The sequence below is a fragment of the Maylandia zebra genome, linkage group LG15, assembly GCF_041146795.1.
Source record: "Maylandia zebra isolate NMK-2024a linkage group LG15, Mzebra_GT3a, whole genome shotgun sequence".
NCBI lineage: Eukaryota > Metazoa > Chordata > Actinopteri > Cichliformes > Cichlidae > Maylandia > Maylandia zebra.
This window is the reverse complement of record NC_135181.1, coordinates 37,202,391-37,214,575: the sequence shown is the minus strand read 5'-3', so window position 1 is coordinate 37,214,575 and position 12,185 is coordinate 37,202,391. Positions and strand designations below refer to the sequence as shown.

The 12,185-nt window shown below is 42.7% G+C and overlaps 1 protein-coding gene across 1 annotated transcript in view; it reads left to right on the top strand.

Annotated features, from left to right (window-relative positions):
* Window positions 1-12,185, top strand: part of nr5a2 (nuclear receptor subfamily 5, group A, member 2) — a 70,535-nt gene that overhangs the window by 14,625 nt on the left and 43,725 nt on the right. The window contains exon 4 of the mRNA XM_004561999.4: window positions 2,368-3,077. Within this exon, the coding sequence (XP_004562056.1) occupies window positions 2,368-3,077 (710 nt within the window). The remainder of the gene's footprint in view (window positions 1-2,367; window positions 3,078-12,185) is intronic.

Here is a 12,185-nt window from a genome sequence, read left to right as displayed (position 1 = left end):
CATCCCTTACCTGACAACGCTGCCAATAAGTTTAAGTTTCAGTCTGCAACAGTCTGCAAAGTTTTTGTTAAAAGGAAATTCAGTCACTGTTGGAAATTTCAGTTTTTAACGGAGTGACTTTTTTCCCATGCTTTTCATCCTTTAAACTTACAGCATCATAAGATTTGTTTTTCATCATAGGCTGAGTCTGTGCAGCATCCAACCCTTTAACATTTCTCCACCTCACTCACACCCATTCATCCTCTACCCCAATACACAGGCATGTACCATCCTCCTCCCTCCTTTCCCTCCCCCTTGTATATTAATCTGTGTTACATGAATGCAAATCACCTTGTTTAATTAGACACAAAGAGTCTGTGTGTAAGTGTGTGTGTATGTGTGTGTGGTGGCAAGACCAACACCCCCCAAACCTGATATTCATGATGTGATGTGGGTCCCTGGGTGTGGGCAGGCAAGAAAGGCAGTCGGGGCTTAATTTTGTTTTCCCAGTAGGGCCAACTATTAGTTTCTCAGCTCATTAACTACGCTGTTGTGGAGAATCATTAATAGTTAAAGTTGCTCCAAAATAATGTATAATGGATACATTTGACATGGCTCCTGAGTTCTTCTTCTTTTTTTTTTCTTTTGATGTATAATCAATTTTTGAAGGGTCATGATAATCCCTGAGCCTGGCTGAGTGGGCACTGCATGGGGTTGACCTCAAGCGTGTTAAGACATGATTGTGTGAACGTTTGCATGTAAAATCAAGTCGCCGAGATGACAGTCGCCAAGTTGACTGTCTAGCGTGCCCCCCGTCTCTTTATGCGATTCTGTGTCTGATGTTTTCTATGTTCAGGACTCTGTGTTTGCACATGTTTTCTGCGTGTGAGTGTACGAAACGGTGATGCACACAAGCGGCATGTGGTTGTGTGAGTGTGTGCGTCTGGCCTTTCGGCTCCTCTCGCTCAGATCAGTGACAGGCACTTTTCGTGACGGAGGTCATTAAAATCACTCCCAAGGCAGCTCGGTGTCCGTGTGAGTGTGTGTCTATTCATGTATGCCTTTGTGCGGGTATCTGCCCATCTTAACCCCGAACTTCAATCCCCCACCACACCCTCTCAACACCCCCTCTTCAATTTTCTTCTTCTGTTCTTTCATTCATCCGTCAAGACATCGAGAGTCAGAGTGGATCGAGGCTGACTGGCTAAGATAGCTGATTACTCAGTGTGTATGAGCAGGTCAAATATATGTGCATTCATTAGCATATTCTTTTTGTATATGTGAAATTCTTTAAAAGAAAGAAGACCTTTAAGTCTACAATAAAACCCAAGTTGATATTCTGAAATATTGGTGTTAGTGAGTGTTTTTCTGCTGCATAGTGTCCCAGAAGTCCGTTAGCTGGTTGCACACTGGGCTACGAGAGCCTCGTCAGAGTAAGAGGTAATTAAGTATGAATAATTAACACCAGCGCCCCCCAACTGAGAGACAGCAGAGCGGCTTCCCCATGGCAGCAGTTCGACAGATCACACATGGCCCTCGTAGCAGTCCACTGTGTGCCCAGTTCGTTCATTATAAATACCCACAGCACAGACTCGTTGTGATCCTCGCCACAGGATGCTGCACCGAGGGGGGAGACAGGGGGCATCATGGGTATGTTTGTTTCACCAGAATAAAGAGACACAATGTACTTATTGTCAGGCTTTTAAGCTTTTGTTTTTTTGTGGGAGTTTTGTTAAAAAGAAAAAAGATTCTGGTAATTGACCGTGGTATTTTAATGGTTTTTGGAACTTCATATTCAGATACATTTTTAAAACATGTATTTTGGAAAGAGAGCTGGCGTATCCTGTGAGATTATACCCACATCTAGCTGTTGAGGTGAATAGTTTCTGTATGGCAGACCGAGACAGCCAGCTGCACAGCGATAATTCTGCAGAGTGTTTCATAGAGTTTCTAGTCAATGAGTAACATTGCTATCTGTGAGCTCTGTGGGGTTTAAGAGTCAATGGGTAAATGTCAAGTGCAATCATCACAGGAAAACTTTTGCCCTACATACAAGTTACATATGAAAAGTTCATATCCAAACATCATAATTACTTTTACAGTCTGGAACGGTACTCTAAAGGCTTTTTCTACTTACAAGCACATGTGAGGTTATCAGGCATGTAATCTTTAGCAGACTATTGTCTCTTTGGATTATGAATCTCTTTGTTGAATGGATTCATCATTCTGGATGAAATAACTTTTGGATGAACATGTGAAAAATATTTAGGATTGCATATACTAACTGCTTATTCTATGAAACCTCTTTAAGAACTATAACTGTGAACTTTAAATGCAGCTGACTGTATGTTCCTTTTTTGTCTTCTTTTTCATCTCTCTGCCCGTCAGCTGTGCGAGCGGATCGCATGCGGGGCGGTCGCAACAAGTTCGGCCCAATGTACAAACGTGACCGAGCCCTCAAGCAGCAAAAGAAGGCGCTGATTCGAGCCAACGGCCTAAAGATTGAGGCCATGAGCCAGGTGATGCAGGCCGTACCCACTGACCTCACTATCTCTTCAGCCATCCAGAACATCCACTCTGCAGCCTCCAAGGGCCTTCCACTGAGCCACCACGCTGGCCACCACACCAGTCACCACCACCACCACCACCACCACCACGGCACAGCCCTTCCCCCAACAGACTACGACCGCAGCCCATTTGTCACTTCGCCAGTAAGCATGGCAATGCCACCACATGCCGGCAGCCTGCAGGGCTACCAGGCAGCCTACGGACACTTCCAGGGCACTCGCACCATCAAGTCTGAGTACCCAGACCCATACACCAGCTCACCAGAATCCATCATGGGCTATGCCTACGTTGACGCCTACCAGTCGGGCTCACCACCCAGCTTCCCACACCTGATTGTAGAGTTGCTTAAATGTGAGCCAGATGAGCCGCAGGTTCAGGCCAAGATCCTAGCCTATCTACAGCAGGAGCAGGCGAGCCGGGGCAAACACGAGAAGCTCAATACCTTTGGCCTGATGTGCAAGATGGCCGACCAAACACTCTTCTCCATCGTGGAGTGGGCACGCAGCAGCATTTTCTTCCGAGAACTCAAGGTATGTGCGCACAAGTCTTTAAAATATGTTTACATTTGAATGTGAGAAGCTGTTTACTCTACATAAATTGAATTATTAGCCAACACTGGTTTTCATAGTTTGGCCCATCATTTTGATCAGTTATGACAGCATACTGTTTAAGCTTTAATTCCATCTGCAGTAAGTCTTCATGCCTTTAATAAATTATCCTGCATTTCTTTCCACTGCTAAATCTTTCACCATGTTGCCATTCATAATTGACAATACTTTACCCAGTTCACAAACATGTGCTTAATCCTTTATCTTCAGCAGACCTTTAATCTCCCTTTTAATGCCACGGAGCACGCTAACACTGAGTGCACAAGGCTGTGGGGGGCAGTGGCAGGTCTGTCCATTGCTGCCACTGCTGCGTGTCCCATTGCCTGATCAAAATTCAGCAGCCAGTTGTATTTACCCCGTGCATGACACATTTTTGCTATGGGTTTTGAAAACTTTGACCGTGAGCTTCAGGCACATTTCATATTAACAAGGCCCTAGTCTGAGGGTTTTATGTGAACAGAATACCATCCCTTTTAAATACTTCTCAGATCTACACAGACATGCGCTGTGTGATGACATGCGATACTATGACTATAAAAGCAAAAATAAAAAAGTCTTTTGCGTTTTAAAATTTTTTTAAACTGAGTTCTAATTAAATAACAGTTAAACCTAAGACTCTGCTCCTCCTAACCCAGCTTTTTAAGGTTTATGTAATCTGACAAGCCTAGTAAAATGGCAACATTGTATCCTTTGTCCAGATCACAATTACAACTGACCACTGGATACCATCCACAAATGCTTCACTGTAACACGTGATCATTCTTTCTCCTATTCATCACAGAGCACAAGGGAGATTTTCTGGTGTGTGTTTGCACACTTGCACTTTATTTGCTCTGAATGAAGGTTAATGTTCAGAGCGACATGAAAGGCATTTGATTAGTCTGTGCCTCACCTGTTTTTCTTCCCCTTGTCTGATTCTTTTTCTGTTTGTTTCACACCGCATCGCCGAAGGCTCAGCTGCATATTCATGGGCCAGGGCCTGTTGCAAAATCCCCTCCAAATATTTAATATTATTTTGTTTTCAAAGGGGAAAATAACAAATGAAAAAATGCAATATTAAAAACAGAGCCAATTACAGCACAGATAAGAGTCCTTGAAAAACACATGTTGACATTTAGCACACGCCGTGTCCCCACTATTGACATTTTTGAGATCTGTATTTGCATTTACCTCAAATGCATAGCACACACACACAGACACACAAAGGACCTTTGTAGGGTGTGGCCACAGCTAATAATTGTGTGTGGCTTGCCAATTAACTTTGAATGATCATTTTTGCTCCATTGTGAAGCATCTCTATTTTTCTCACTCTCATCCTAATTCAATGATCTCACCCACTTGTGTTTGTCACTCCCTGATTTGCTGCTGAATGGGCTGTCATTATGTTTGCCTAATGACTACCCATATTACAGAAGCTTGATAGTAATTGAGCCGAGTGCCTGTTACAAAGGTAGAAAATGACCCGGGCTCTATGCAGGAGAAACCTCTTGCTCTACCCCAAACGGTTACAAAAAATAATCTCCTGCTTGTGTTGCACAAGACCCAGTGTTTTTTGGGGAGGTGGGACCACGTTTCACTCAAGTAAGAGAGATAATTGAACTTACCCCACTTCCCCTATTTTTGAAGGGTCATCTGAAGCACAAGAGGGCCTGACAAATAATGTGCTAGCTGCGGCACTGACAGATTTTCCCACAGTCCTCGTCTCCTCGCTTGTTTCTAATTAACAGCTACAGGGAGGACTGGTGAAGAAAGATTAATGCTGGGGAGAATATGCAAAGCACGGGCTAGCCAAACTGATCAGCTCACTCTGGATTGTCTGATGCTGCTATTGAACGCATTTTAAAATCTACAAAGTATTTGCTTTGTGTTTTTCAGCCATATGAGCTTAATAATTGTGTGTCAATGCATGGTGCCATCCTTTACATATTTTTACTGTGCAAATTAAGCAGAAAAACCCACCCACGACCTTTGTTCTCCACCTTTATCTCCTTGTAAACAAATCTTTGTTTCCTTTTGACTATATGTGTGTCTGTGTTGGTACAGCTAATGGTGCACGTTGTAGTGTTTCATACTGATTGCTGATTTGATAAGACATGTATAAATCCTTCATCAGCTCCTCTAACTATTAAATCTGACTTTAAGACATGAGGTTGAGCCTGAGACCAGAAAGAGAGGAAGCTGAGTGGAATTAAAAGTTTGTCACTGCAGTAGTGTGGCACTGTAGGAAGTTATAAATACGCTTTCACACACACACACATACAAAGATATCCACATTAAGACACGGACACCACTCACCCATAAAGCACAGCCCCTTTCACTATTATTAGCTCTGTAAGAACAAAAGAATTTCTCTGGTCATAGAGCCAAGCTGGAAGGGTGTGTGGGAGGCATCTGCCAAAAAAGTGTTTAAAGATTTAGTTTCCATAAGTTGGCCTCGGTCACGAGACTCATAAATATTTAGTCATTAAGGGGACCTTCTAAAGAGCACTCCCTATTCTTTTCCAGTGCGGCGCACTACCTCTCGCCCTCCCTCTCTTTACTTCTGGGAATGAGGCATGACGTGAGGAACATTTCTTACACCTTGGATCTGAGAAGTTGGGGTGGGCTCTCTCCGCCAACCTACTTCACTACTTCAGTTCTGATTGGTTTAACACATTGACAATTAGATCGAGGCAGGTCTGGTGCACTGGTTTTAAAATCAGTTTTAAAAAAAGTGGCATGATGAGGGAATGCTTTGGCAGGGTTCGGAGTTTTATAGAATTTTACGTGAGTTGAAAACAGGTGGATTCGTGATTCGTGTTCTGTTATTTATATCAGAACTTGACCCTGCGTTTGCCAACAAAAGATGCAGTTAATGGTTTTAATGATTTTTCATTGAAAGATTAGTTTTTGCTCTTTTTGCAGAAAGCCACTGACTATACATTTGTCTTATTTTCCAAAGGGTAAATAAGGTAAAAAAGGGATTTATTTGTGTATACAAAAGTATACACAAACCATGCTTAATCCACTGTGTTCCACACTTAAATGTAGTGTATCCCAGAGTTTGTTCGCTCTGGGGGGATGGGTGTTTGACAATGCGTTTGTCGTTCAGAGACATTTGCTGGCACTGGGCGGATGCTGTGATATCCCTCCCCAACCTTCTCATCCCCTGTCCTGCCATGAACCCCACTGCCTGCTCCGATACATTTGTGCATGGTAAAGAAAAGAAAAAAATCTTTATTATGCTCATAAAGGGAGCTACAGGCTTTTTGCAAAAAGATTGCTTTTTGGTGGTACTGGATTTCACAGCTGTACTACACGTGATGGTAACCCCTATAAAGAACAAATCAATGAACCCCCATAGTTAAAGTATTAGCAAGCACACTTTTCAGAAGGGCTTTCTAGGAATTCTCTCACTGAAGCAAATCTAGATGAAGGAGAATGATGGAAATACAACACAAAACCTCCCAACAAACAACTTCATGAAAGCATTTCATGTAAAACAGTAACCTCCCATGATATTTAGAAATTTGTCAACTAAAGTTTGCTTTACACAGGAATATAAATCAATGTCCACTATAATAATAATGAAAAAAGGGCTACTGAAAACAAGACAGAGCAAGAACACAAAAATGAAAGTGCAAGTAAAGCGAAGTGATTCACCAAACAAGCTGCAGAAAAAAAAACAAAACAAGAAATTGTCATAAATCAAACCGCCCTTGAAAGAGATGAATTTGTAACAGAAGTAAAGGTTTGTCTTACAAATGCTTTTAAAGTACACACGTGAGGTAAAATATCAGACTTTTAAAAGGATCAAATAGTTTAAGTTGCTCCTTGACAACATTTAAACACTTTGACTAAAAAGACGATGTCATGTGTTTTTGTAAAACTGGTGAAGACAGCCATTAAAAAAACAAACAAACAAACACTCTGTTCCTGTTTTTTACTGAAAATTGGAATACAAGTGTTTGCATGAGTAGTTGGACTTTGTGTGTGTATGTGTGTGTGTGTGTTCGTGTGTGTGTGTGAGGGTGACTCATACCACGGTGGTCTGGTGCTACCCTCTCCTCCATTGTTCCAGCTTAAAGATGGCTAGCCTGACTCCCACCACAAACACAATGGGAAGGAGAATTTAGCAGGGCGATAGGGACTATTGATGATTCATATGTTTATATCTTACCTTCCTAACTGTACTCCCTTTTCACCACAGCTACCCCACCCTCTTTCCTCTCTACACCCTTTAATAAAAACATGTGTGTTCGGTGGTGGGACAACAAGCGCTTTTGCGTGCCTTGTCAACACACGGCATACAGAAGTTAATGTACTAAAAGGAAGCACCCTGTCAGACAAAGGCTCATAGGTAAAGTAGTGCCGTAAAGCTACTACTCTTTAGCAATAGCACAGTAAAGAAAATGTGGTACAACTCTGTAATAACATAGTAGTAACTGTGAGTAACACTAGACTAAAGTGAATATAAATGGGGCAACAATATGATAATCCATGATGTAATGTGCAATGTGAACTACCATTTCCAAATTATTACTGTACTATTGCTATGAAATTTTGCCTCACTGGCGGGGGTGCATTTCTTTTTCCACATTATTAGCCATTAGATACATTTTAGATCCCAGCTTCAAAGACATTTGCACTATTTTTTTTTCAAATCTCAAATGTCTCATATAAGGTGAGCAAGAACTGCATGTTACTTCAATTATCTGCTGAAAGTGACGTAGCATTTTAAAAGATAATTCAAATACCCAAACCTGTGTAACTATATATGTATACTCAGTCCACCCACCTGAAAAAAATGGCACAGAGTTAAAACACCCGTGACATTTTTTAAATGTGGCATTACTGTTTCTATTAGTTGTCCAGCGACAGTTGTTTGGAGGAGATCCATTTAGGTTTTTATGCCTCTCTGTTTCTCTCTCTCTCTCGTTTTTCTGTTTTGCTCTGCTCTGCATGTAGCGGCAATGGCAAAAGCAGAACTGAGGCCCATTATGTTGAGGAGGAACTGTATTAGAAGTCTCGTTCCCTGGGAAAGCTCCCAGCTGAGATGGGACGGCCATATTGGATAAACAGATGGCGGGGGAGAGGAAAGGACAGGCGAGGAGAACAGAGGTGAAACAAAGAGGGGAGATGAGAGAAGAGATGGGTAGACGAGGAATGCGAGAAGAGAGTGGGGGGAGAGGGAAGGGAAGGAGAGGGAATAACAAAGAGGAGCGGGTGGAGGAGAGAAGGAGGGAAAAAGGAGGAGAGGAGAGGAGAGTTGCAGGTCATACCTCGCATCTTTATGTCAGCTTTCTTTTAAATATAGGCAGGAATGCAAACAATTTAATAAGCCCAAATTGAATACAAATCATAACTTAAATTTTAAGAGCTTTATAATAAAGTGTTGTTATCATAACAGACCAGTCCGCTAAGATACCAAATTAGCACTGTGTTGTGTTATTTTGTACTTCAATTTTACTTCCAGTTTAGTTTATTGATTCCTATAAATAAATACATTTCATAAGGTTTCATGAACACACAAAAATCTGCAGAAATGTGCAGCAGTCTAACAAATTAGACAAGTAGTTTTAAGCAGTAGAATTATTTACAGCGCTTACTCTTCTCCTCCAGTTTAATCGACTCCTCTCAGCTGCTGCGTGTCAGTCAATCACACCAGATGACAGATCCCTCGGGTGGGACAAGAGGGGAGCTGATGTTCACATCTCACACCTGAATATTCTCCACTAATAGATTTACCTGAGTGAATAATGTAAGGTCCTCTGATGTGCCCCCGCTCTGCCCCGGTGCATAATTTCAGCGCCCTCCTCGACCTCTTTCCCATCTACATCCATAAATATTACATTAATTTACTTTGGTAAAATTATATTTACAAGTTCAGACTGGATGGTCTTTTTTTTCCTGCAGTCTTGGTTCTCTCCCCTCTGCACACATGTAGTCTACTCCCCCACCTCGTTTTTCTATAATCTATTCAGAAGCAGCTTTTATTTTCAAGGTGCATGTGCACGTTTCTGTGTGTGTTTAAGTGTGTTTGTGTGTGTGTAATAGGAGGGGGTATATTGCCCCTGCACTGCGTTGACCGGTGATTGCACCTTTTCTTTTTTTTTTCTTCACACCCCATAACTGAGTGGAAATTAATAAGTCGTTTTAGGCGTGATCTGTGAACCCTGGGAAGTGGTATATCTATACCACCATCCACACACACACACGCAGAGATCCGGAGCCTCAGGCTGCAATGTCTGTCTTGTCACAGAGGTCAACCCCCTCCACCCCTTACCCCACCATGCAACAACCTCCTCTCTCAACACCGCCAGTCCTGACAAACTGCAAGCGTGATGGGGTTGGCGGACACATGCGTTTGGCAGAGATTTGTAACTGTGTCCCTGCTCCATTGAATTTGAATTATTTTGCAGGTTGTGCCGCACCCTGGAAACACACACACATACCACGGCACCCTTACTTTACAGGGGATAAAAGGAAGAAGCTATAGAAAAGGACAGTGAGAGGGATGTTGCCAAGTGTGGGGAAAGATGGCACACGGGATGTTTAAATTAGTTATAGAAATAGTAAGAGAAAGAAAGAAGGGGTTCAAAAAAGTTGACCAAAGGAAAATAATAGAGACATAAGATGAGAAATTAAGAAAATATTACAAGAAGATAATAAAGGGTCGCTAGAGAAGGACAGAAAGAAGGAAATAAGGAGGAGGGGAGGGGGTACATGGGAAGATGAACAAGGGACTGTGAGAGGTAACAACCAAGGGCAAGAGGAGGAGGAGGAAGAGGAAAAGAGGGGGCACAGTGAAGGACAACAGGGGAGGGTGAAAAGAGAACCGGTAGGTTGGTGGGGTAGGGTGCGGGGTGTAAGGAGGGAACAGGTGGAAGGTTAATGGGCCTGGAGCAGATCCACCAGACGCTCTTGGGCTTGATATATGGGGCCTGGGCCTGGCGCGGGGCGTAGGCTTTCAAAGATATATTATTTCATTTGAGGAGCAGCAGCATTCTGGCCGACAACCCCTCCACCCACCCTCACCCCCCCGATCCCCCACCAACACCCCCCACAGTCCAGCATTTGTCCAGTGATAGATGACATACACGCACACACGTGTGCGCAACCCACCCTAAAACACACACAAATGCATGTACAGTATTGTCCCCCCTGTGACAGACACACACACACCCCTTTGATTCTGCACAGACTTTTTTTGTTGAAGTCGGCAGACGACCAGCCTCACTTATTTTAGCTATTTGTCCCTGTTTACTTGTCTATTACATGTTCGGTCTTTCTTTCTTTCCTTCCTTCTCTCTCTCACCGTCTCCCTTCTGCTGTTATGTGTCTCCCTGGCTGCCGGCAGGTCTTACGGCCGCCTGTGTGTTTTTTTAAGTTGCTATTTTAGTTGTAACAATATCTCTTTGATCAGCAGTACTGGGTAGGAGCAGCAGCAGTTCGGGGGATACTTATAGGAGGGAGAGGTTGGTGTAGGTTCACAAAGGCCTCTTTTCATTCATAAATTATTGACCATCATGCAGACATCACTCTGTCTTTTTCATAAATAGTGTAAAAAGGCCCTCCTGATTTTTTTTTTTGCAATACAAAATGGGAAAAGTCGATTTTTTTGGATCTGTTTTAAAGACAGTGTATGGGCAGTCAAAAAACCATAAATCATATATGACTGAGGCAGTTCTTTAGCTAGAAGGCTCCAGTTTGGACGTCCTGAATATGAGCCTTACACTGAAGTGTCCCGCTGCAAGATACGGAAGCTGTGAAATGCTATTCTCACAGGTCCCACGTGCAAGTGAAACATGGAAATGCATGTAAAATATTGTATTTGCCTCAGAGAACAGCACAAATAAATAAAAAATAATAATTTTCTTCTAAATCAATATTTATTTCCTAACATAGCAGTCTGAATTTTTGAACAGCCTATACAACTTAGGCTGCTTTGACTGCAAGCAACCACCGATTTGACAGAAAGCAAAATTTCCAATGTCCTCTTCACTTCCCCTGATAGTCAGACTGAGCTTCAAAATACAGCCATTTCAAATACTGGACGGGTCCCATAGGTCCATCCCGGGGGGATGGCGGGAGGCCGGAAGGAAGAACAGGAAACTTGTTAAAAGAGAAGATTTAAGGTCACCTGTCCCAAAGGAGCGGCAGCTTTAAGGAGACGACGGGGGTTGGGTCGTTTTAAGCATGTGCAAAGTCTGCTCATCTACTTGTTGCTTTGATGAGGGATGAAAGGCTGTCATGAAGTACAAGTTTACAGAGCTCTGAGCAATGATAGACTCAACTGTCCTCAGCATTATCTCTTCCTTGCGCCACTTCTTTCTCTCACAAGGACCTTTCTTTTTTCCCACTGTTTCGACTCTTAACCGAAATTGGAACTCGGCATGCGAGAGCACTGATGAGACATTCAGTTGTTGACAGATGGACATCACTGGATATTCACCACCCAACTAAACCTGTAAAAGAGATTTGTTTTTTTGCTTTTGTAAACTTCTGTCTGTCTCGGCCTTTTGCCGTTTTCCCCCCTCTCGTCTTCAACCCACTGCTCATTTAGCAGCAAAGAAAAGCAAAAAAATTGAATAAAATAAAAAAATTGCCTCCACCTCCTCTCGTAGTTTTTCATTTTCAAGCAAGTTAACACGGGCTGATTCGCATTTGTGAGCACTTTGGGCATCCGGCAGGAGAAAGAGCAGGTTGTGTTTAAGTCTTGTTTGAGAATGATCAGGGTAAAAGCCTTTTTTATTGGCAGGTCATGCTGCTTGTTAAGATGGTGGCGCAGGTGACTGGGCTGTGCTGTTAGCCTCTGTGGCCCCCGAACTAACACTGTTGTTCTTTCGCAAGTTGGCAACAGTCAGTCAAATCAGCCGGGAGAGACGGGCAGATATAGATAGAAGGGAAAGGAAGTGGGAATAAAAGACAAAGAAATTGGGTAAACAAAGTGGATATTGGAACTTGATTTAGCTGGCTGGGCTGCTAACAAATCAACTCAAGGGAGTGTAAACATTTTACACACTCCAAAGTACAAAGCAACTTTCTAGC